Source organism: Macaca mulatta, chromosome 19 (genome assembly GCF_049350105.2).
Source record: "Macaca mulatta isolate MMU2019108-1 chromosome 19, T2T-MMU8v2.0, whole genome shotgun sequence".
NCBI lineage: Eukaryota > Metazoa > Chordata > Mammalia > Primates > Cercopithecidae > Macaca > Macaca mulatta.
Genome location: NC_133424.1, coordinates 12334183 through 12360290, shown reverse-complemented (window position 1 = coordinate 12360290; position 26108 = coordinate 12334183). Strand labels below are relative to the sequence as shown.

At 46.0% G+C, this 26108-nt stretch overlaps 1 protein-coding gene and 1 long non-coding RNA gene across 4 annotated transcripts in view; one reads left to right on the top strand and one right to left on the bottom strand.

Annotated features, from left to right (window-relative positions):
• Positions 1–1000: 1000 nt before the first annotated feature.
• ZNF627 (zinc finger protein 627) overlaps positions 1001–26108 on the bottom strand; it is a 25283-nt gene continuing 175 nt past the window's right edge. The window contains exons 2-4 of one of the 3 annotated variants that reach the window (XM_001107785.5): positions 4283–4409; positions 4049–4109; positions 1001–2230 (exon numbers count right to left, since the gene is read on the bottom strand). In XM_001107785.5, the coding sequence (XP_001107785.2) occupies positions 1036–2230; positions 4049–4109; positions 4283–4409 (1383 nt within the window). In that variant the 3' untranslated portion in view covers positions 1001–1035. Of the gene's footprint in view, positions 2443–2633; positions 2720–4048; positions 4110–4282; positions 4410–26108 lie in introns of those variants that run through there. The other 2 variants (XM_077977814.1, XM_077977813.1) reach the window with 2 other exon arrangements.
• Positions 22372–25190, top strand: LOC144336719 (uncharacterized). Its single transcript, XR_013409043.1, has 2 exons — positions 22372–23406; positions 23953–25190. It is a non-coding gene; the product is annotated as an uncharacterized LOC144336719 (long non-coding RNA).

The following is a 26108-nucleotide window of genomic DNA, read 5'->3' as shown; positions in this document are numbered from 1 at the left end:
GTATGCACATGGTTAACGCTGACTTCAGTGTCTTAACAAATAATTCGCCAAAATTATAAACTTGATGTAATCCAAGACTGAAGACAGTTGTTAAACTGTTTCTAGGAAACATGTACAGAAGTCTTGTTTGAATAAAAAATACATATTAGTCACATATAATCAAACAACTGAAAATGAACTGAGGCATTACATTGAGCTATGAATAACAGGAAACACTTGAAATTTCCTGATAGAGGAAGGTGCTTATTCTCACATCAAGGTCCTGGGTGAGGCCAGTCACTGCACAGTACAGCAGAAGCACAAGCTCCCCTCTGGTTGGTTTTGACAGCAGCATGGTAGCTGTCAGGCTCAATCAAGAATACAGTCACTACTGGTAAGAACAAAGGTGCTTACCACACAAATTAGACCTTCTGCTAATTCAGTCTACAGACTAGGGGAGTCAGAGCGTCAGAGAATATTCCCAACTAGGACAGTCTGAATTAGTTGCCTAGTTCACACATGATAATGTCTGAAGGAAAACCAAAGTGTGGATGGATATTCAACGTGGGGCTTCTGGAGACCTGTGTGGAAACCTATCACTTCCGAGAAAATTAAAGTCAAGTCGTTTTGAGGATACTCTTGATTGGCAACCCAAAGAAGCAGGAAAATGGGATGGAAGCAGGTGTCCATACAGCCTGTATTCACATTGCTGTCTCCCTGTATGGTGCTTCCAAACCATGACTAATGCCTTAACTTCCTTCCAAACCTCATGTAAGATAGGTTACTGGTGAATTGTATCATGGAATCACAAACGGAATGGATTCTGGGAAATCTAGTTCCTAACCTACCAACACTGACATGACACAACCCAGAGATCCAACTCCACCTCTAGGTTTTACTGTCCTATCACAAGTCTCTCGTAATTTAAAGCCAATTATCTTACAGGGTCTTTCTCCACTGTGAATCCTTTCAAGTAGTTGAAAGAAACAGAAAGGACTGAAGGCTTTCCCGAATTTCTTACTTTCATGGGGTTTCTCTATGTGACTCCTTTCATGCTCATGAAAGAACTGGGACAAATGAAGGGTTAGGGTTGGGGTTCTCATAGGGTTTCTCTCCAGTATGAATTCTTTCATGTACTCGAAAGTAAGTGGATCGACTGAAGGCTTTCCCACATTGTTTACATTCATAGGGTTTCTCTCCAGTATGAGTTCTTTCATGGATTCGGAAGTAACTGGAGCGACTGAAGGCTTTCCCGCATTTTGTACATTTATAGGGTTTCTCTCCAGTGTGAATCCTTTCATGTTTTCGAAACGAACTGGAACAACTGAAGGCTTTCCCACATTGCTTACAGTCATAGGGTTTCTCTCCAGTGTGGGTCCTTTCATGGATTCGAAATGAACTGGGGAAATCAAAGGCTTTCCCACACACCTTACATTTATAAGGTCCGTTGCCAGTGTGCTTTATCATGTGTCTTCGAACACTTGCAAGACAAGTCAAAGCCTTCCCACATTCCTTACATTCAAAAAGCTTCTCTCCGGTGTGAGTCCTTTCGTGACTGCGAACAGAACTGGCGCACCTAAAGGCTTTACCGCACTGTTTACATTCGTAGGGTTTCTCTCCTGTGTGAGTTCGTTCATGGATTCGAATGTACTTGGAACAACTGAAAGCTTTCCCACATTGCTTGCATTCATAGGGTTTATCTCCAGTGTGAGTCCTTTCGTGGATTCTAATGTAACTGGAACAACTGAAGGCTTTCCCACATTGCTTGCATTCATAAGGTTTCTCTCCAGTGTGACTTCTTTCATGTATACGAAATAAACTGGGATAATCAAAGGCTTTCCCACACACTTTACATTTGTAAGGTACACCTCCCCTATGCGTTAACATGTGTCTTCGAATGCTTACAAGAGAAATAAAGGTTTCTCCACATTCCTTACAATCATAGGGCTTTCCTCCCGGATGAGTCCTTTCACGTACTGGAAAAGAGCGATGATAACTCAAGGCTCGTCCACACTGGTTACGTGTATACGACTTCTTTCCATATTCCTGATATGCATTTGGTTCACGTCCAGTGTGATCTCTGATGTGCCTATTAAGGGATGAAGGACCCATGCCAACTTCTCCACACACACTGCGTTCGCATGGTTTTACTCCAGGAGTTTTCTTGTTCAGAACACCATCTGGAATCAGGCTGAAAGTTTCTTCACCTTGACTACCTTCTTTACCTTCACAGAGTCTCTCTGGAATATGACTTGTGGGAAAAATGAGAAGCACATTATTAACGTTTTGTTTATAAATGATTTTATATTCATTAATAGGTATTAGACTTATATTCACTTTTTTAAAACACAGAGACAGAATCTCACTATGTTGACCAGGTGTGAACCCTGAACTCCAAGGCTCAAGGGATCCTCTCACCTCTGCCTCCCAAAGTGCTGGGATTACAGGTGTGAGCCACCATGCCTGGCCTTGGACTCACATTTTTAACATTATCAGGGAAAGTGTACATTTTATGCCTGTCTCAATTGTTTGAACATGAATGGACTAAATGGTCTGTAATAGGTCACAACCATACCTATCATCAAAAAATGATATTCATGGCCAGGCACGGTGGCTCACACCTGTAATCTCAGCACTCTGGGAGGCCAAGAAAGGCAGATCACCTGAGGTCGGGAGTTCAAGACCAGCCTGACCAACATGGAGAAACCCTGTCTCTACTAAAAATACAAAAAAAAAAAAAAAAAATTAGCCGGGCATGGTGGAGCATGCCTGTAATCCCAGCTACTCAGGAGGCTGAGGCAAGAGAACTGCTTGAACCCAGGAGGCAGAGGTGCAGTGAGCCGAGATCATGCCATTATACTGGGTAACAAGAGCAAAACTCTGTCTCAAAAAAAAAGAAAAGAAAAGAAAAGAAAAGAAAATGATATTCATGGCCAGGTGTGGTGGCTCACATCTGTAATCCCAGCACTTTGGGAGGCTGAGGCAGGTGGATCACCTGAGGTCAGGAGTTCGAGACCAGCCTGGCCAACATGGTGAAACCCCATCTCTACTAAAAATACAAAAAATTAGCCAGGTGTGGTGGCGGGCGCCTGTAGTCCCAGCTACTCAGGAGGCTCAGGCAGGAGAATTGCTTGAACCCAGGAGGCGGAGGTTGCAGTGAGTCAAGATGGCGCCCTCGCACTCCAGCCTGGGCAATGAGTTGTGAAATTCCCTCTCAAAAAAAAAAAAAAAAAGATGTTCATTCATATTCATATGAGGTTTCTTAATACTGTCTACAAGTGAACTATTTTGCAAACATTGAACATCTATGTTACACTTAACTATGTTTTTGGAAAAGGTTTTCTTTTCTTTTTTGAGATGGAGTCTCCCTCTGTCACCCAGGCTGGAGTGCAGTGGCATGATCTCGGCTCACTGCAAGCTCCGCCTCCCAGGTTCACACCATTCTCCTGCCTCAGCCTCCCGAGTAGCTGGGACTACAGGCACCTGCCACTGTGCTCGGCTAACTTTTTTTTTGTCTTTTTAGTAGAGACGGGGTTTCATCGTGTTAGGCAGGATGGTCTCAATCTCCTGACCTTGTGATCTGCCCACCTCAGTCTTCCAAAGTGCTGGGATTACAGGCATGAGCCACCATGCCTGGCTTAGAGAAGATTTTCTAAAAACAAATCAGTTTGAAACTGGGCTTATATGTTGTTTGCTTGTTTTTAAAAATTCCCGCCGGGCACAATGGCTCACATCTGTAATCCCAGCACTTTGGGAGGCCGAGGCGGGCAGATCACAAGGTCAAGAGATCAAGACCATCCTGGCCAACATGGTGAAACCCCATGTCTACTAAAAATACAAAAAATTAGCTGGGTGTGGTGGCACGTGCTTGTAGTCCTAGCTACTCAGGAGGCTGAGGCAAGAGAATCACTTGAACCTGGGAGGCGGGAGTTGCAATGAGCCAAGATTGCATCACTGCACTCCAGCCTGGCAACACAGTGAGACTTCATCTCAAAAAAAAAAAAAAAAAATTCCTAACAATATGAAATGCTCTCAAGGAACAGAGCTTTCTTTTGTGAGTGCAAATTACCTTATATTTCTCCTGGGAATTTTGAATGGGTCTTCAATGTTCTGGTCTTCCCATTGTTTTCCTAAAATTTAGACCCAGAAAAGTCATTATGAATTAGTACAAAATTATGAAAAACATGTTAGATTCTATATTCACAATTCCCTGCACCCATGCCTGGTTTATTCCCTAAAGGGTTAAGGAGCTAGAAACACCTGTTCTCTAGTTTACTAAGTGAAGGTATATTGTCACCCTTACCTATAGAAGCCAGGTTCCTGAAGGTTTCCCGCATCACATCCCTGTAGAGATTCTTCTGGGAAGGATCCAGCAAAGCCCACTCTTCCAGGGTGAAGTTCACAGCCACATCCTCAAATGCCACTGAGTCCTGAAACATCCCACATGTGTGGAGGAGGAAGGTTGAGACTGACAGCACTGGGGGCCTAGACTTTATTCCCAAGAAGTTCTCAGGATGCTGTGCTCTCCAAACATTTATTTCAAGATTCCACAGTCATCAAACTTACCCTCTGTCTAGACTCACTTCCTTCCACAAAGCAATTCTGCTGCTAGAACTGAACTGGCAACAGCAGAACAGGAACATGCCTGTCTGGTGGGAGAAGTATATACTGCCTGGGCCACCCCTAATGTCTCTTTGTAAGATGGGTCTGTAGCACCTGTTGTAACAAACATGTCGTAACTAGTGTGCAGAAAAAAGTGAACATTAGCCACCCTGAGGCTGTGTATCTTTAGAAATGCTTGTGCACAAAGTTTGAGCTTTGACAGTATCTGGGTACTGGATTTTAGACAGGATCCCACCAACCTAACAGATAAAGAATCATAACTTACTAGAACAGACTCCCATAGCAAAATCTCTGTGGGAAGCAGTACGGGGTAGGAAAACCTAACTTGCAACTGATGAATTACTGAAGGCTAAGTGTGGATAAATTTAAGAAGTAAAAATCTGGCTGGGCACGGTGGCTCACACCTATAATCCCAGCACTTAGGAAGGCTGAGGCAGGTGGATCACCTGAGGTCAGGAGTTCGAGGCTAGCCTGGCCAACATAATGAAACCCTGTCTCTACTAAAAATACAAAAAAAAAAAAAAAATTAGTCAGGCGTGGTGGTGGGTGCCTGTAATCCCAGCTACTCAGGAGGCTGAGGCAGGAGAATTGCTTGAACCCGCAAGGCAGAGGTTGTAGTGAGCTGAAATCGCACCAGTGCACTCCAGCCCGGGCAACAGTGTGAGACTCCATCTCGGGAAAAAAAAAAAAAAGTAAGTAAAAATCTCGCCAGGTGTGGTGGCTCATGCCTGTAATCCCAACACCTTGGGAGATGGAGGCAGGAGGATCACTTGAGCTCAGGAGTTCAAGACTGGCCTGGACAACATAGCGAGACCTCTTGTCTACTAAATTTTTTTTTACATTAGTCGTTTTAAAAAAAAGAGGTAAGGTCGGGAGTGGTGGCTCATGCCTGTAATCCCAGCACTTTGGGAGGCCAAAGACCAGAGGATGGATTGAGGCCAAGTGGTCAAGACCAGGCTGGGAAACCAAGTGAGACCCTATGTCAGGAAAGGAAAGGAGAGGAGAGGAGAGGGGAGAGGGGAGGAGAGAGGGGAGGGGAGGGGATATGGGAGGGCAGGGGAGGCAAGGGGGGTGAGGGGAGGGAGATGGGAGGGGAGAAGGGAAGGGACACAGAGAGGGGAGGGGCAATGGGAGGGGTAGGGAAGGGGAGATGGGAGGGGAGGGGAGGAGGTGAAGGGAGGTACACATACATAAATGGTAAAATGACTTTTGGCAAGTGTGCCCAGATTCATTACTGGAAAAAATACTTTTCAAAAAATGGTGCTGGCATGGGTACAAAGATGAGAACAGCAGATATTGGGGCCTACCTGAAGTGGGAGGGTTGGAAGAGGGTGAAGGTGGAAAAGAAACCTATCAGGTACTATGCTCACTACCTGCGTGATGAAATACACCAACCCCCAGTAACACACAATTTACCCATGTAACCAACTAGCACAGGTACTCCCTCAACCTAAAATAAAAGTTGAAAAAAAAAATGGTTCTGGAAAAACTGGAACGTGAAAAATGCCTACACGTGAAAAAATGCAGTTGCGGCCCGGCGCGGTGGCTCACGCCTGTAATCTCAGCACTTTGAGAGGCCGAGGTGGACAGATCACCTGAGGTCAGGAGTTCCAGACCAGCCTGGTCAACATGGTGAAACCCCACCTCTACTAAAATTACAAAAAAATTAGCCAGGCATGGTGGGCTTGTGCCTGTAGTCCCAGATACTTGGGAGGCTGAGGCAGGCGAATTGCTTGAACCTGGGAGGCAGAGGTTGCAGTGAGCCGAGATCGCAGCACTGCACTCCAGCCTGGGCAACAGAGAAAAAAAAAGCAGTTGGACCCTCAACTCACATACAAAAATGACATCAAAATGGATCAAAGACCTAAAGGTTAACAGTACAAACTAAACAACTCTTAGAAGAAAATAGTAAAAATTACGCAGGCCGGATGGGCACGGTGACTCACGCCTGTAATCCCAGCACTTTGGGAGGCCAAGGTGGGCGGATCACGAGGTCAGGAGATCGAGACCATCCTGGTTAACACGGTGAAACCCCGTCTCTACTAAAAATACAAAAATATTAGCCGGGTGTGGTGGCGGGCGCCTGTAGTCCCAGCTACTCAGGAGGCTGAGGCAGGAGAATGGCGTGAACCCAGGAGGCGGAGCTCGCAGTGAGCCGAGATTGCGCCACTGCACTCCAGAATGGGTGACAGAGCAAGACTCTGTCTCCAAAAAAAAAAAAAAAAATTATGCAGGCCATTTTTTTGGACTAAGATCCTATACTAGGCCCCAAGAAATGAGACCAAACCAAAATGGAGTCACTCATGCTAAATGCCACATGATCAAACTAAAATTTTTAAAGAAGCAGGTAGATCCTCAAACATACCCATTTTTTCCCCAAAACAGGAGACTCACAGCAACCAATAGGAAAGGGCCCAGTCAATCTCAGCTGGCATAATAAGGCCATCCCCTCTGCTTTACCCTTTCAATAAAAGTAACCCAATGTTAACCAATCTGCTTTGTTGCTGTTCTGTGTCCCTCGTTCCTTACAAAAACCACCCTTCTGTCATGCCCAGCGGGAGCTCTTACTCTATCTTATAGAATGGGATGGCACACCAATTCATGAATCGCAAATAAAAGCCAACCGGATCTTTTAACTGTGTTCTAATTTTCTTTTTTAAACAAAAACACAGGACAAAAGTTTCCATTGGGTTTGGCATTGATTTCTTGGATAAAACACCAGAACACGGTTCGCAAAAGAAAAAAAAGACAAATTTTGGCCGAGCGCGGTGGCTCACGCCTGTAATCATGCACTTTGGGAGGCTGAGGTGGGTGGATCACAAGGTTGGGAGATCGAGACCATCCTAGCTAACATGGTGAAACCCCGTCTCTACTAAAAATACAAAAAATTAGTCAGGCGTGGTGGCGGGCGCCTGTGGTCCCAGCTACTCTGGAGGCTGAGGCAGGAGAATGGCGTGAACCCGGGAGGCGGAGCTTGTAGTGAGCTGAGATTGCACCACTGCACTCCAGCCTGGGCAACAGAGCAAGACTCCATCTCAATAAAAAAAAAAAAAAGACAAATTTTATTTCATCAAAATAAAAAACTTGTGTGGGCCAGGCAGCTGGGGGAAGAGGATTCCTTGAGTCCAGGAGGTTGACACTGCAGTGAGCTGGGATCACATCATCACTGCACTCCAGCCTAGGCGACAGAGAAAGACCCTGTCTCTAAATAAATAAATAATTAAATAATAATTCTGTGTGTCAGAAGACACTATCAACACTGAGAAAAGGCAACCAGGGAATTGTAAAAAGTATCAGCAAATCATATATCTGGCAAGGTGTCAGTATCAAGAACATATAAAGAACTCCTATGACTCACAACAAAAATTAACCACTCCAAAGAACAAGTGTTGGCAAGAAGGTCAAGAATTTGGGGTCAGGCACAGTAGCTCACACCTGTAATCCCAGCACTTTGGGAGGCCAAGGCAGACAGATCACTTGAGGTCAGGAGTTGAAGACCAGCCTGGCCAACATGGTAAAACCATGTTTTTTCTATTAAAAATACAAAAACTAGTGAGGTGTGGTGGCACACGCTTGAAGTCCCAGCTACTCCGGAGGCTGAGGCAGAAGAATCACTTGAACCTGGGAGGTAGAGGTTGCAGTGAGCTGAGATCACACCACTGTACTCCAGCCTGGGCAACAGAGAAAGACTCAGTCTCAAAAAAGAAAGAAAACATTTCAACAAAGAGTTCAGTGATCTAATTGGCTATTATTAGCGAGTCATGAATCAAGAAGCATCCCATCTACGAAACAGAAAGACACCCCATAAGTTTGTTGATCTAAAAGGAAGAAACTTAGGTGAAATCAATATAAATGGACAGTCTACTGGGGCCAGAGCTGAGGACTGCAACCCAGGAGTACAGATTCAAGTTGCCCTGAACATATACTCTAATTAGCAGCAGTTACACGAGGTTTTGTTGTTGTTGTTGTTTTAGACAGAGTCTCACTTTGTACCCATCGTGCTGGCATGGGTACAAAGATGAGAACAACAGACACTGGGGCCTACTTGAAGTGGGAGGGTTGGAAGAGGGTGAGGGTGGAAAAGAAACCTATCAGGTACTATGCTCACTTGGTCATCCAGGCTAATATTCACTCGGTCAGGCCGGGCGCGGTGGCTCAAGCCTGTAATCCCAGCACTTCGGGAGGCCGAGACGGGCGGATCACGAGGTCAGGAGATCTAGACCATCCTGGCTGACACACTGAAACCCCGTCTCTACTAAAAAATACAAAAAAAAAACTAGCCGGGCGAGGTGGCGGGCGCCTGTAGTTCCAGCTACTCGGGAGGCTGAGGCAGGAGAATGGCGTGAACCCGGGAGGCGGAGCTTGCAGTGAGCCAAGATCACGCCACTGCACTCCAGCCTGGGCGGCAGAGCGAGACTCGGTCACCCAGGCTGGAGTGCAGTGGCATAATCACAACTTACTGCAACCTCGACCTCCCTAGGCTCAGATGATCCTCGCACCTCAGCCTCCATAGTAGCTGGGACTGCAGGTGCACACTACCACATCTGATTACTGTTTGATTTTTATTTTATTTTTTGCAAGTCTCGCTCTGTTGCCAGGCTGGAGTGCCATGGTGCAATCTTGGCTCACTGCAACCTCCACCTTCTGGGTTCAAGCAATTCTCCTGCCTCAGCCTCCCGAGTAGCTGGGACTACAGGCACACACCACCATGTCCAGCTAATTTTTGTACTTTTAGTAGAGATGGGTTTCACCATGTTGGCCAGGATGTTCTCTATCTCCTGACCTCGTGATCTGCCCGTCTTGGCCTCCCAAAGTGCTGGGATTATAGGCATAAGCCACCGCACCCGGTCTGTTTTATTGTTTTGTAGAGACAGGGTCTCACTATGTTGCCTGAGCTGGTCTCAAACTCCTGGGCTCAAGCAATCCTCCCGCCTCAGCCTCCCATAGTGCTGGGATTATAGGCGTGAGCCACTATGCCGGGCCACACGGCCACGTGTGGATTTGTCCCCAAAAAGGGGACAAAGGGAGTGGCTGATACAAAGTTGTCAGGAATTCCCACTGGTTTACAGAAATAATATTCATTAATGACTGGCTATATACACTATTATGCTATAAGGTGTAGGATAGGATGTCTGTGTGGCATTAGGTTAATTTATAGCTACTTGTAGCAATAGCAAGCGGTTCCAAGAGATGAATACATAGCTCTGAGGCGGTAGAATGCGATTGCTGTCTCATTTGAACGCTTCTGGGCCTAATTTGAAAGAGCTCACGTTATTCAAATGAAAATTCTTTGCTTTCTTCAAATTGAGTAGAGGAGGTGGGCTTTACAGGCAGAAAAGGGGTGAAGAAAGCAGAAATAAAAACAAAAAGGGCTGGAAGCAGAGGCTCATGCCTGTAACCCCAGCACTTTGGGAGGCCAAGGCCAGGATCACGAGGTCAGGAGATTGAGACCATCCTGGCTAACACGGTGAAACCCCATCTCTACTAAAACTACAAAAAATTAGCCAAGCATGGTGGCACATGCCTGTAGTCCCAGCTACTCGGGAGGCTGAGACAGGAGAATCCCTTGAACCCGGGAGGCAAAGTTTCAGTGAGCCGAGATCACACCACTGCACTCCAGCCTGGGCGACACAGCGGACTCCATCTCAAAACAACAACAACAACAACAAAGAGTTACATCATTTCAAAATTATTTTCCTTATAGGACTAAAGCAGAGGTGACTTCCTTATCATGTTGACTCAGGTTAGCTGGGACCCTTCTGATTGGCTGCTATGAATCCCTGGTGTTTTGGAAAACTGGCCTATTTTAAAGTTTCGTATGATTATGTGGCACCCTCCATGAGACACCACTCTCATCTAGGCTGTTTGGGCCTAGTGCAGACGCTTAGTCCAAAACAATGGCCTCCCATAAATTGTATTTAACAATACATACAATGAGATTTTTTTTTTTTTTTTTTTTTTTGAGACAGAGTCTCGCTCTGTCGCCGGGGCTGGAGCGCAGTGGCCGGATCTCAGCTCACTGCAAGCTCCGCCTCCCGGGTTTACGCCATTCTCCTGCCTCAGCCTCCTGTGTAGCTGGGACTACAGGCGCCCGCCACCTCGCCCGGCTAGTTTTTTGTATTTTTTTAGTAGAGACGGGGTTTCACCGTGTTCGCCAGGATGGTCTCGATCTCCTGACCTCGTGATCCGCCCGTCTCGGCCTCCCAAAGTGCTGGGATTACAGGCTTGAGCCACCGCGCCCGGCCGAGATTTTTTTTTGAGACAGGGTCTTGCTCTGTTGCCCATGATGGCGTGCAGTGGTGTGATCTCAGCTCACTGCAGCCTGGACCTCCCAGGGCTTACACAATCCTCCCACCTCAGCCTCCCAAGTAGCTGGGACTAGGGGCATGCACCACAACTCGCTAAATTTTTTATCTTTTGTAGAGATGGAGTCTCACTATGCGGCTCAGGCTGGTCTCAAACCCCTGAGCTCAAGGGTTCAAGTGATCCTCCCGGCTCAGCCTCCCAAAGTGCTGAGATTACAGGCATGAGATACCATGCCCGACTTGAGATATTGTTTAGTATTTTTATCTAGGACAGGCAGTGGCTGATGCCTGTAACCCCAACACTTTGAGAGGCCAAGGCAGGAGAATTGTGTGAGCCCAAAAGTTCAAGACCAGCCTAGGCAATATAGTGAGAGTCTGTGTCTACAAAAAAAATTTAAAAATTTTATTTGGTGGTGGGGGTGCATGCCTGTAGTCCAAGCTACTCAGGAGGCTAAGGTGGGAGGATCCCTTAATCCCTGAAGGTTGAGGCTGCAGTGAGCTATGATGGTGCCACTGCACTCCAGCCTGGGTGACAGAGTGAGACTCTATCTCAGGAAAAAAAAAAAAAAAAAAAAAGACATCTGTCACATGCTATAAAATGAATAAAATGGAGGAATTTTCAGCACATTATGCTAAGTGAAATAAGCCAGTCAAAAATTATGTATTATATGGTTCTTCAATAACTCCTGTGAGGTTGTCAAACACATAAAAGCAGGAAGTGGATGGTAGTTGCCACCAGTGCAAGGAGGGTGAAAGGAAGTGGCTGTTCAATGGCTATAAATTTTTAACTTTTGCAAGATGAAAATTTTCTGCAGAATAGTTACATGAGATAAGTATAATTAACACTACTGAACCGTACACCTAATTATGGATTAATTTTCTGTTATGCATTTTTTTACAATTAAAAATTATTTTCAAAAACCCAAACAAATAGATTTTTAAATAGGCAAAGAATTTGAATAGCCATTTCTCTATGAAATACACGAGTTGCCAACTGGCACATGAAAGCCAAGCAGGGTTAAGAACTGGCAGCAACCGGCCAGGCGCAGTGACTCACACCTGTAATCCTGGCACTTTGGGAGGCCAGGACAGGCGGATCACGAGGTCAGGAGTTCCAGGCCAGCCTGGCTAACACGGTGAAATCCCGTCTCTACTAAAAAATACACAAAATTGGCCAGGCGCAGTGGCTCAAGCCTGTAATCCCAGCACTTTGGGAGGCCGAGACGGGCGGATCACGAGGTCAGGAGATCGAGACCATCCTGGCTAACACGGTGAAACCCCGGATCTACTAAAAAATACAAAAAACTAGCCAGGCGTGGTGGCAGGCGCCTGTAGTCCCAGCTACTCGGGAGGCTGAGGCAGGAGAATGGTGTAAACCGGCAGGCGGAGCTTGCAGTGAGCTGAGATCCAGCCACTGCAGTCCAGCCTGGGCAACAGAGTGAGACTCCGTCTCAAAAAAAAAAAAAAAATACACAAAATTAGCCGGGCGTGGTGGTGGGCGCCTGTAGTCCCAGCTACTCGGGAGGCTGAGGCATGAGAATGGCGTGAACCCAGGAGGCGGAACTTGCAGTGAGCCGAGATTGCGCCACTGCACTCCAGCCTGGGCGACAGAGCAACACTCCGTCTCAAAAAAAAAAAAAAAAAAAAATTGGCAGCAATTGCTTGAAATGTCATAAAGTAAACAAAAACCCTGAAGCTACCTGGGCCAACAGATTATGGCCGAGACATATGATAGACCATCTAAAGCCTGGGAAGAAAATGGGCCAACAGATTATGGCTGAGACATATGATAGACCATCTAAAGCCTGGGAAGAAAAGCTGAGGAGAAAAATTTCTTTCAGAAATTAGGATACTCAAAAAACCCAGGTATGCTGGGGAATTGAGAATGCTCCCATCATGCCCAGGAAAGAACGCATTTCCAGAAAAGACCTTTTCTGGGTTCAAAAGAATTCAAAAGAATTGAATTCAAAAATAATGCAAAAGAATTCAAAAGAATTGCTTGAACCCGGGAGGTTGAGGCTGAGATGGCGCCACTGCACTCCAGCCTGGGCAACAGAACGAAACTCCGTCTCAAAAAAAAAAAAAAAAAAAAGAAAAAAATTCAAATCCCACTTTTCAATAAAAACAAAATCACAAAGAAGACAGAAAAATATGGCTTACCAATGGGAAAAAATTGAGATAAACCATCTCTGAGAATCCCCAGTTATTGAATTCACTAGACAAAGACTTTAAGCAACTGCCTTAACTATGCTCAAAGTAGTAAAGACAACCATGGAGAAAGAAATAAAGAAAACTAAGAAAAGGATGCATACAATATCAACAAAAAATTACAGGTGCAGTGGCTCACGCCTGCAGTCCCAGCACTTTGGGAGGCCAAGGTGGGTGGATCACAGGTCAGGAGTTCAAGGCCAGTCTGGCCAACATGGTGAAACCCCGTCTCTACTAAAAATAAAAAAAAATTAGCCAGGCATGGTGGCAGGCGCCTGTAATCCCAGCTACTCGGGAGGCTGAGGCAGGAGGACTGCCTGAACCCAGGAGGCGGAGGTTGCAGTGAACTGAGATCACACCATTGCACTCCAGCTCTGGGTGACAGGACGAGACTTAGTCTCGGGGGGAGGAAAAAAAAAAAAATATATATATATATACACACACACACACACACACACACACAAATTATTTCTTAAAAGACTACACTGAAAGTATGGATCTGGAAGATGCAAAGCACAACTAAAATGAAAATTTCTCTATAGGTGTTCAATGGCAAATTTGAGCAAGCAAAATAAGAATCAGCTAACTTGAAGATAAAATTAACCACCTTGAAGAAAGAAAAAATAAATTTGAGAGAATGGGTAAAATTGTTGGAGTTTGGTTGCACAAGGTGAGAATAGTTAACACTACTAAGCTGTATACAAAAATGCTTAAGATGGTAGATTTTTTATTATTTTTATAACCACAATTAATAATAATAAATCGTTGGATGTGGTGGCTCATGCCTATAATCCCAGCATTTTGGGAGGCTGAGGTGGGCAGACCTCTTGAGCTCAAGAGTTCAAGACCAGCCTGGACAACATGGCGAAATCCTGTCTCTACAAAAAATACAAATATGAGCTGAGCATGGTGGCATGCCCTCTAGACCCAGCTACTCAGAAGGCTGAGGCAGAAGGATGGCTTGAACTCAGGAGGCGGAGATTGCAGTGAGCCGAGATGGCACCACTGCACTCCGGGCTGGGCAGCGAAGCAAGACCCTGTCTCAAAAAAAAAAAAAAAAAAGAGTAAGTAGTTGTAACAAACCAGCAAAAAACACATTGATTAGTAAATGGGCAAAATTGGCTGGGCATGCTGGAACACACCTGTAATCCCAGCTACTCAGGAGCCTGAGGCAGAAGGATCTCAAGCCCAGGATTTCAAATCCAGCCTGGGCATCACAGCTCTTACAAAAAAAAAAGTGAAAATAAAAATAAATAAATAATAAATGGGCAAAGAACTTGAATGGACATTTCTCCACGATATACACAAATGGCCAATAAGCACATATAAAGATGCTTAACACCACAGATCATTAGGGACACACATTTTACACAATGTAATTTCAAATGGTTACTCACCACTTGAATAGTTTTTGTCTCATGTAAAATATACACTGACAAAAAGATAAATCTTTAAAATGGCTATTTATTATTCTATGGAAAATTATAAACAACTAAAATATTACAACTGCTTCAAATCTAGCATGGGGGAGACAAAACTGAAGATCGTGTCAACTGGAGAGGGGAAGTTGACATTTGGGATTGTGGCAAGGGAAACCAGAAACTTAGGAACTTATTTTGAGCCTGATATGGTTTGGCTGTGTCCCCCACCCAAATCTCATCTTAAATTGTAGTTCCCATAATCCCCACATGTTGTGGAAGGGACCCAGTAAGAGGTAATTTAATCATGGGGGCAGTTACCCCCATGCTGTTCTCATGATAGAGTTCTCACAAGATCTGATGGTTTCATAAGTGGCTTTTCCCCCTCTTCGCTCTGCACTTCTCCTTGCTACCACCATGTGAAGGACACGTTTGCTTTCCCTTTCATCATGATTAAGCTTTCTGAGGCCTTCCCAGCCATGCTAAACTGTACATCAATTAAACCTTTTTCCTTTATAAATTATCCAGTCTTAGGTATGTATTTATTCACAGCGTGAGAATGGACTAATACAGTAAATTGGTACTGGGTGGTGGGGTACTCTCCCATAAAGATACCTGAAAATGTGGAAGCAACTTTGGAACTGGGAACAGGCAGGGGTTGGAACAGTTTAGAGTGCTCAGAAGACAGGAAAATGTGGGAAAGTTTGGAATGTCCTAGAGACTTGGAGGGCTCAAGAGACAGGAAGATGTGGGAAAGTCTCAACTTCCTAAAGACTTCTTGAATAGCTCTGACCAAAATGCTGACAGTGATATGGACAATAAAGTCCAGGCTGAGGTGGTCTCAGATGGAGATGAGAAACTTGTCGGCAACTGGAAGCAAAGGTGACTCTTGTTATGTTTTAGCAGAGACTGGTGGCATTTTGCCGCTGCCCTAGAGATCTGTGGAACTCTGAACTTGTGCGAGATGACTTCCAGTACCTGGTGGAAGAAATTGCTAAGTGGCAAAGCATTCAAGAGGTGACAGAACACTGAAGTTTGGAAAAATTGCAGCCTGACAATGGAACAGAAAAGAAAAACCCAGCCGGGCGTGGTGGCTCACGCCTGTAATCCAGCACTTTGGGAGGCTGAGGCAGGCGGATCACCTGAGATCCGGAGTTTGAGAGCAGCCTGACCAACATGGAGAAAACCCTTCTCTACCAAATATACAGAATTAGCTGGCTGTGGTGGCACATGCCTGTAATCCCAGCTACTTGGGAGGCTGAGGCAGGAGAATCGCTTGATCCCAGGAGGTGGAGGCTATAGCGAGCCAAGATCGCGCCATTGCACTCCAGCCTGGGCAACAAGAGCAAAACTCTGTCTCAAAAAAAAAAAAAACAAAAAAAAAAAACCATTTTCTGGGGAGAAATTCAGGACAGCTACATAAATTTGCATAAGTAATGAGGAGCCAAATGTTAATTGCCAAGACAAAGGAGAAAATGTCTCCAGGACACATCAGAGACCTTCATGACAGCCCCTCCCTTCACAGGCCCAGAATCCTAAGAGGAAAAAATGGTTGGTTTCCTGGGCCTGGTCCAGGGCCCCTTGCTATATGCACCGTAGGGACTTGGTGCCCTCAGTCATTGTTAAAAGGAGGCAAAGTACAATTCAGGTCATGGCTTCAGAGGGTGCAAGCCCCAAGCCTCTGCAGCTTCCATGTGGTGTTGGTCCTGTGGGTGCACAGAAGGCAAGAACTGAGGTTTGGGAACCTCTGCCTAGATCTCAGAGGATGTGTAGAAATGCCTGGATGTCCAGGCAGAGCTGTGCTGCAGGGACGGAGCCCTCGTGGAGAACCTCTGCTAGGGCAGTGCAGAAGAGAAATATGGGAGTTGGAGCCCCCACACAGAGTCCCCACTGTGGCACTGCCTAGTAGAGATGTGAGGAGAGGGCCACCATCCATTCTCCAGACCCCAGAATGGTTGATCCACTGAGAGCTTGCACCTTGCACCATGCACCTGGAAAAGTCACAGACACTCAATGCCAGCCATGAAAGCAGCAAGGAGTGGGGGCTGTACCTTGTAAAGCCACAGGGGCAGAGGTGCCCAAGGTTGAGGGAGCCCACCTCTTGCATCAGCGTGACCTGGATGTGAGACATGGAGTCAAAGGATATTATTTCAAAGCTTTAAGATTTAATTACTGCCCTACTGGATTTTGGACTTGCATAGGGCCTCTACCCCTTTATTTTGGCCAATTTCTCCCATTTGGAATGCGTGTATTTACCCAATGCCTGTACCCTGACTGTATCTAGGAAGTGACTAACTTGTTTTTGATTTTACAGGCTCATAGGCAGAAGAGACTTGCCTTGTCTCAGATGAGTTTGGACTTGTACTTTTGAGCTAATGTTGGAATGATTTAAGACTTTGGGGGACCGTTGGGAGGGCATGATTGTTTTGTAATGTGAGGACATGAGATTTGGGAGGGGCTGGGGATGGAATGATATGATTTGGCTGTGTCCCCACCCAAATATCCTCTTATAGTTCCCCTAATCCCTGCGTGTCATGGGAGGGAGCAAGTGGGAGATAATTTAATCATTGGGGTGATTACCTCCATGTTGTTCTCATAACAGTGAGTTTTCATGAGATCTGGTTTTATAACGGGCTTCCCCAACCTTTATTCTGCACTTCTCCTTGCTGCTGCCATGTGAAGGACATGTTTGCTTCCCCTTCCACCATAATTGTAAGTTTCCTGAGGCCTCCCCAGCCATACTGAACTGTCAATGAAACCTCTTTCCTTTATAAATTACCCACTCTTGGGTATGTCTTTATTAGCAGCACAAAAACAGACTAATACAGAGCCCTGGGAAAAACTAGGCTGAAGAGGCCAGATGCAGTGGCTCACGAGGTTAGGAGTTCAAGACCACCCTGGCCAAGATGGTGAAACCTTGTCTCTAATAAAAATACAAAAAAATCAGCCAGGCGTGGTGGTGGGTGCCTATAAAAACCAGCTTTTTGGGAGGCTGAGGCAGAGAACTGCTTGAACCTGGGAGGTGGAGGTTGCAGAGAGCCATGATCGCACCACTGCACTCCAGCCTGGGAGACAGAGCAAGACTCCATCTCAAAAAAAAAACAAGAAAAGAAAAACTAGGCTGAAGAAGTCTCAAGTACTCCTTCCTTCACCAAACTTGAGTCAAGCTCCTCAGAGCCCTCTTTTTGACTAGGCCTCGGCACTGGCCTGCAGAAGTCGGTTTCTGCAAGAATCTATCTGAGGTAGTTTATAGAGACTCCTCCTACCTTAATATCCAATCAAGTTCTTTTTCCACCACCTATGAGACCCAACCAAGTTCCATTCTCTCCCTCACCTTGTCCATTGGCTATAAATCCAATAATATTCTTGCTGCATTCAAGGTTGAATTCAATCTCCCTCCCCTATTACAGCTGTCATGACTCACTGCAATTGTGCTGAATAAACTCTTCCTTGACATTCCTAACAAGTTTCCAGTGCAATCTCTCTTTAACAGGGAACAAGGCTGTAAACTTGAGACCCTGCTTCATATATCTGGAATGCATAGGGGATGACAGGCTCCCTCCCACTGGGGATGAAGGAGCTGGGAACCACACATGCCACTCTGCTGGGCCCACCCAAGTCTGACTCCACGGAGGGGGAGGTTGTCCTGAGAGTACCTCCCACCCACAAACCCAAAACACCAGGCTCAGATTTCTCTCTGGATGGCCACTTCCTGTTGTCACCCCATGATCTGGGTGAGATCCAGGATTGCAGGTGCACAACTGTTCAGAGAGGTCCAGGAGGTAGACTGCCTCCTACAGTGATGGGACAGGATACCTGGGAGTCCTGGCTGCCAATTCAGTCCCCACCCTGATGGAGTGTGATGGAGGGGACTGAGACTCAGGCTGCTTCTGAATACAATTCCCCACCAGATAACAGGATTTGCAAGTTGTTCTTCCACTTCGTGAATTATCTTTTCAAGTTCTTGGTGTCCTTCGAAGAACAAAAATTACCAATTTTGATGAAGTCTGAACTTTAGTAACATATTGGCTCACCAATTCTGATCCATCATATATGATATATTGATTCATCAATTGTATGATATATATGATAAATATGATACCATATTTATGTCTTTTGGGAGGCCAAGGTGGGAGAATCACTTAAGCCCAGGAATTAGAGATCAGCCTGGACAACATAGTAAGACCCCATCTACAAAAAAAAAAAAAAAATTAGCCAGGTGTGGTGGCGCACACCTGTGGTCCCAGCTACTTGGGAGGCTGAGGCAGCAGGATCACTTGAGCCCTGGAGCTCTAGCCCGCAGTGAGCAGTGATTGTACCACTGCACTCAAGCCTGGGCGACAGAGTAAGACTTTGTCTCCTAAAAAAAAAAAAAAAAATGAAAAAAAAGAAAAGTAGGGGAAAACAATGACCTGTGGAGGAGAATATGAAAACGCTACATATTATCTGTTCAATTTTTCTGTCAAACTGCAACTGGTCTAAATAATAAAGTTTATTAAGTAAAATAGTGAATAAAATACCATTTCATGGAAGATTCACGGCTATGTGAAATAGATAGATGACATACAATATAACATATAGGATGATATCACTTGCACAAAAAACAGACACAAATAAGGCCAGGCATAGTGGCTCACAACCTATAATCCCAACACTGTGGGAGGCATAGCCGGGTGAATTGCTTGAGCCCAGGAGTTCAAGACCAGCTTGGACAGCATGGCAAAACCCCGTCTCTACAAAAAAATAAATCAATAAATAAATACAAAAATTAGCTGGTGTGGTACTGTGTACCTGTAGTCCTAGCTTGCTGGGAGGCTGAGGTGGGAGAATCGCTTCAGCCCGGAGCTGGAGGTTGCAGTGAGCCAAGAGCACCACTGCACTCCAGCCTGGGCTACAGAGTGAGACGCAAAAAAAAAAAAAAAAAGGCTAAGACTAGCCAAGCTGTACTAAATACAGTTAGGGTTGTTAACAGACTGAATGTTTGTATTCCACCACCATCCCCCATAAAAATTAAATTTCATTGGCTGAAATCCTAACCCCCAAACTAAATGCAGAAACCAGCATGCACGCAACAAACAGGCAAAGAAACCACAAAAAAAACCCTTTTTGGCATAATATTAATGGTAATAACTTACTAAAAACTCAAAAGAGGAAAAGCCAAGCAAAATTCAGCCTAATGATAAATAGATGGTAAAACTATTAAGAACCACCTTTTAAAAATGAGGACCTGGTCACCTGGGAGTACAGAAGGGAGATGAGATCAGGACATACCAGAAATGCCCAACACCCGTTTATGAACCTGGGTGGTGAGTCCATCGGTGTTTCACACACCCTACTCTCCTCTCCCCAGTGTGGAAATGCTCCCTTCTCCAGGGTCTCAGTTCTCACAGCCAACACTTAACCAGTCAGGTGAAGGTTCTGATCTGTAGTGTCTTTTCTCATATACCATTTTTGACACCAACTGTGTGGTGTTTGCTGAACACCAACTAAATCTCCAATTCTCCAACACCAACTAAGCATTCAACAAATCAATTCTGACACTACCCAGAGTTAACAGGGACCCCACAGGTTCAGGGCTCAGACGATAACACTGCCCCACTGCAGATGCCAGTCACAAGCCCCAGGGATCACCCATACTTCTCAGCAACTGCATAGAAATCAAAAATGGCCAAACGGAAGGGAAGGATGTAAGGGAAAATGGCGGCGGAAGATTGGATAGGTAGGTAATCCTGGAAATAGCTATGGTTAAAGAAATTCCCCCATCTTTTGTATTCTGCAGGAGTCGCTTACACAAAGAAAGACTCTTCTCATTATGACTTAGATGACACTTCTTTTTTACCTATGGCAAAGCCACACACAGACTAGAAATTCCCTTTCTTTTCCTCATAATTGATTAGCTGAACAGCTTTGTCTTCAGTGATCAGTCAGAACAAAGTACCTGTTAACCAAACCTTGGTTAAGTTTCTCTCCTTCCTCCAGCCCCTGAACCTTGACCCGCCCTCAGCCTGAGCCTATACACAATCCCTCTGATGACCCTCCTAAGAACAGATTGCCTTCAAGATCTAGGTGGGATTGTACACCCTGCATCCTGCCTTCCACCTCCCACCTTCTTTCTCATCATTTGCTCCTTCCTATGAAAGAAAATTCTTTTCTGTCTAAACTTTGAGATGCTTGCAGATTTATTTATTTATTCATTTTGAGACAGAGTCTCGCTCTGTCTGTCGCCCAGGCTAGAATGGAGTGGCGTGATCTTGGTTCACTGCAACCTCCGCCTCCCAGGTTCAAGCCATTCTCCTGCCTCAGGCTCCTGAGTAGCTGAGATTACAGGCACGCGCCAACACACCTGGCTAATTTTTGTATTTTTAATAGAGACAGGGTTTCATCATGTTGGTCAGGCTGGTCTCAAACTCCTGACCTTGTGATCCGCCAGCCTTGGCCTCCCAAAGTGCTGAGATTACAGGAGTGAGCCACTGAGCCCAGGCTGAGATGCCTGCAGATTTTTTTTTTTTTTTTTTTTTTTTTTTTGAGACAGAGTCTCGCTCTGCAGTGGCGCGATCTTGGCTGACTGCAAGCTCCACCTCCTGGGTTCACACCATTCTTCTGCCTCAGCCTCAGTCCCAGAGTAGCTGGGACTACTGGCGCCGGCTGCTACACCCGGCTAATTTTTCTATATTTTTAGTAGAGACGGGGTTTCATTGTGTTAGCCAGGATGGTCTCAATCTCCTGACCTCATGATCCGCCCGCCTCGGCCTCTCAAAGTGTTGGGATTACAGGGGTAAGCCACCGTGCCTGACCGCTTGCAGATTTTACACTTGGTGCCTTCTTCCCTTTTTTTTTTTTTTTTTTTTTTTTTTTTTTTTTTTTTTTTTTGAGACGGAGTCTGGCTCTGTCACCCAGGCTGGAGTGCAATGGCGCGATCTCGGCTCACTGCAAGCTCCGCCTCCCGGGTTTACGCCATTCTCCTGCCTCAGCCTCCCGAGTAGCTGGGACTACAGGCGCCTGCCACCTCGCCCGGCTAGTTTTTTGTATTTTTTAGTAGAGACGGGGTTTCACCGTGTTAGCCAGGATGGTCTCGATCTCCTGACCTCGTGATCTGCCCGTCTCGGCCTCCCAAAGTGCTGGGATTACAGGCTTGAGCCACCGCGCCCGGCCGCCTTCTTCCCTTTCAATTCTCCTTTAGAAGAAAGTCTTCTAAAGTCCTGTCTGGTGTGGCAGCGCGCCCCCCAATCCCGCCCCCCGTAATCCTGGCACTTTGGGAGGCTAAGGTGGGAAGACTGCTTGAGGCCAGGGGTTAGAGACCAGCCTGGGCAACATAATATCCTGTCTCTATTTTAAAAACTTTTTAAAAAATATAAGCCAGGCATCACAGCATGTGCCTGTAGTCCTAGCTACTTGGGAGGCTGAGGTGAGAGAATTCCTTGAGTCCAGGAGATCAAGGCTACAGTGAGCTATGATTGCACCACTGCACTCCAGCCTGAGATAAGAGTGAGACCCTGTCACACAAAAAAAAAAGGTAAAAAGAAAAAAAAAACACTCCTTACCTAAATCCAGATTTATTTCATTAGAAATGTCTAGAAACAGACCCAAGATAATAGCAAGTACATTCTCAGAAGGGCATCACCTCAACCCCCTCTGCCTGTGGATCCCCAGCTTTCCGGGGCTCTGAGCTTCTCTCAGTATAAAGGGCTCCACCCAATGTCAGTTGTGAGCAGCTGGGACACTGCAGGGGAGGCTCCCCAGCAAGAACAACTGGGCCTATAATGTCCTCTCTTTGAAGGCTCAAGACTGGCCTTAGTTTGAAGTCACTAGTCTGCTGTCTCTGTTTCCCAGTCAAGGTTATGCACTTAATTTTCTTTTTTTTTTTTTTTTTTTTGAGACGGAGTCTCACTCTGTCGCCCAGGCTGGAGTGCAGTAGCCGGATCTCAGCTCACTGCAAGCTCCGCCTCCCGGGTTCACGCCATTCTCCTGCCTAAGCCTCCTGAGTAGCTGGGACTACAGGCGCCCGCCACCTCGCCCGGCTAGTTTTTTGTACTTTTTAGTAGAGACGGGGTTTCACCGTGTTAGCCAGGATGGTCTCGATCTCCCGACCTCGTGATCCGCCCGTCTCGGCCTCCCAAAGTGCTGGGATTACAGGCTTGAGCCACCGCGCCCGGCCTATGCACTTAATTTTCAATGAGAAGAATACCCAGGGTTTGAAGAATCCAGCAAAATCACTCACATTCACTGTTTATAGCAGGGAAGGAAACTGTAAGGCACTTATATTTCATACCTTAACAGAAAACGTAAAAGTATCCATCCTCTTCAGACAATAAATGCTATTTATTCTCTCTATGGTAATAAATCAGGTACTAAAACATATTTGAACACTTTTAGGAGTTGCCAAGTCCTGTCCTATTAGGACTTCGCATTAAACTCTGATGTCGAGATAACAGGAAGAGAACAGTTATCCACTGTCACAAGTTTGCCACACTGCAAAGCGGAGGAATTGATGTTTTGGTGAATCTCTGTAATTCACCAATGTATTTACTACACTTACTTGTGGGAAAGTACTCATTTTTCTGCAGTCATGATAGAAGAGAGTTTTTCTTTCTTTTCCTTAGTAGTATTCCCAGCACTAAGCCCTGGAATTCCATTTGAAATCACCACCTCCACCCCTCTCCCCGCCCCAAAAAGATAACATACTTGAGAAACTTACAACATTTGCTTTGGGAAAGAAAAAAGTAGTATTTTTTTTTTTTTTTTTTTTTTGAGACAGAGTCTTGCTCTGTCGCCCAGGCTGGAGTGCAGTGGTGCGATCTCAGCTCACTGCAAGCTCTACCTCCCGGGTTCACGCCATTCTCCTGCCTCAGCCTCCCAAGTAGCTGGGACTACAGGTGCCTGCCACCACGCCTGGCTAATTTTCTTGTATTTTTAGTAGAGACGGGATTTCACCGTGTTAGCCAGAATGGTCTCGATCTCCTGACCTCATGATCTGCCCGCCTTGGTCTCCCAAAGTGCTGGGATTACATGCGTGAGCCACCACGCCCGGCCGTAAGTAGTAATTTTAAACAAAGATAAGACTAGATATTTAATGTTTTCTGAAACCCACTTCCTTCTTGCCTCTTTGGGAAACTGTCTTATATTTCAAGCTCTACAGATGAAATACATTTATAGTTACTTTAAAAAAAAAAAAAAAAACTAAACTAAAACTCCAATAAGTGAACAAATCTTTAGCAGAAGACAAACCCAGGAAGGGGCTGTGCTAACCTGGAACAGAGGTATATCTGACTCAAGTTTCAGGTCATTCTCTTTTTTTTGAGAAGGAGTCTCACTGTGTCACCCAGGCTGGGGTGCAGTAGCATGATATTGGCTCACTGCAGCCTCTGCCTCCCCGGTTCAAGTGATCCTCATGCCTCAGTCTCCCCAGTAGCTGAGATTAGAGGCAGCCGCCACCACACCCAGCTAATTTTTGTATTTTTAGTAGACAGGGTTTCGCCATGTTGGCCAGGCTGGTCTCGAACTCATGGCCTCAAGTGATCCACCCACCTCAGCCTCCCAAAGTGCTGGGATTACAGGTGTGAGCCACTGCGCCTGGCCTAGGTCAGGTCATTCTATCACCTGAGATATCGCCCACCCCCTAAACTGCTCACTGAAGGGCTCAGTGAGCACCCTTCCAAGAGACATTGCATTCTGTCCCCCGTCTGCCTAAAGCACATTTTGCTTTTCAGGTTCTTGCATCACCTCAATAGGATGGCTTTTCCTGTCCTTGGGATAAGTTTCCTCACTTCACTAGTGTAAAAGAATCCAGAGGGCAAGAATCGTATCTGTTTTTCCCCTCAATACCATCATCCATTTGGCTGGACACCAATGTGTCCCACAAGGAATGGAATCTGAAATTAAGGGAAGAAAAAGCTGAGTGTCCCAGGGGTGAGCTTTGAGAGGGATGGGAGATCAAGAGACTCCTCCAACCCCAGGACACCCAGCTCCTCCACTAAGAGGCCCCAGCCCATACTTCAGGCTGTCCGGTGGGAGGAGACTCAGCAGGCTGATATTCATTAGACCCTTGAAGACATCTGGCTGCTGTGGGCATCTTGTGTCAGCCCAAACAGCCCTGAAGCCCAGGACCAGGAAAGGAGGATGCTCTGAAGACACATCACAGTTGAAAGTTTCCAAAGGGGAACCCCAACCCAAGACACTGTTTTTTTTTTATTTTAGGGTCCAGGTCTCACTATGTTGCTCAGGCTGGTCTCAAACTCCTGGCCTCAGGTGATTCTCTCGCCTTGGCCTCCCAAAGTGTTGGGATTACAGACGTGAGCCATGGCACCAGGCCAACCAAAAGACATTCTGAGAACATCCCTGTGCCTAGGAGAGAGAAAAGGAGAAGAGGCACAAAGGTTTTCTTACAGCAGGGTCTCATACATGTATTCTCTGCTTTCCTCTCCTGTGAAATGTTCAGAAACAGAAAACGAATATTTTTAAAAGACCAATCAATCGTTCCTTGAAAACAGTAATACAAATTAATTCGTTTGAAATGTGCAATAAAGGACAAAGAATTGATCATGTCATGACTGGAGTTAGCTTTTGGGAATATGGTGAAAGAAGTGGTATCAAGAATTATTTACAAGCCCTAGAGGAGTCAGGCTAGGGGAACAAGGTCAAGGATTTGGGACCCTGTCCCCCTGGGGAGTGTTAATTAATTAGGAGGCAATTAGAAGGCTGTGGCTATGGTGTCCTGGTTTCCTACCCAAGGAAACAAAAATCTAACTCAAATGAAATTCTTTTATTTGATTTTATATTTTTAAAAATTTTAGTAGTTTTTTGGTCTCAGTATGAATATGTTCATTTTAAAAAATTTAATAGAGATGGGGTCTCGCTATATTGCGACGGTGGTCTTCAACTCCTGGGCCCAAGCGATCCTCCTGTCTTGGCCTCCAAAAGCGCTGGGATTACAGGTGTGAGCCACCACGTTCCAGTCTCAAATGAAATTCTTATAAATTACCAGTTTATAGAGAAATAAAATTCGGGGTTATTAAACCACAACCACCAATCCACCTCTGACTACATAAGCAGAAAATGTCCACCTGGATAGAGCGAATAACGCGACTACGTAACTGTCACCAACCAAGTACTGAATTTGGTTCGCTTTCTCCTGCACCTTACAGCCTTTCCTTCCATCCCCTCCAAAGGATCCCCAAGCCACAAACCACGACCGAGAGCTTCTCCAGCGATGAACCGCTGTTTGCTCAAATAAACTCTTAATTTTTAAAGGGAGAAAGAAGGGACTGGAGGGGCGGCCACAGACCGCAGCTCCTGCCACACGAACCCCACACCCGAGGCGGGATTCCCCCCATGACCCTTCCGCGGCCCCCACACCATCTGGGGAGACGCGGGGCTGCAGGGCCACAGGCGTCGCGCAGGGACGGGACAGGACGCCCGGGGTCCCAGCTCTTGGCCCAGCCCCACCTTGCGGCCGAGGGGACCGGGGGCCCAGCTGCGCCAGGGAACTCGAGTCCCAGACCCCGGAGTCGCCGCAGGGAGGCCTGGGTCCCTCCACAGCCGGTTCCGGCCGGTTCCAACCAGCCCCTCCCCCCCGGTC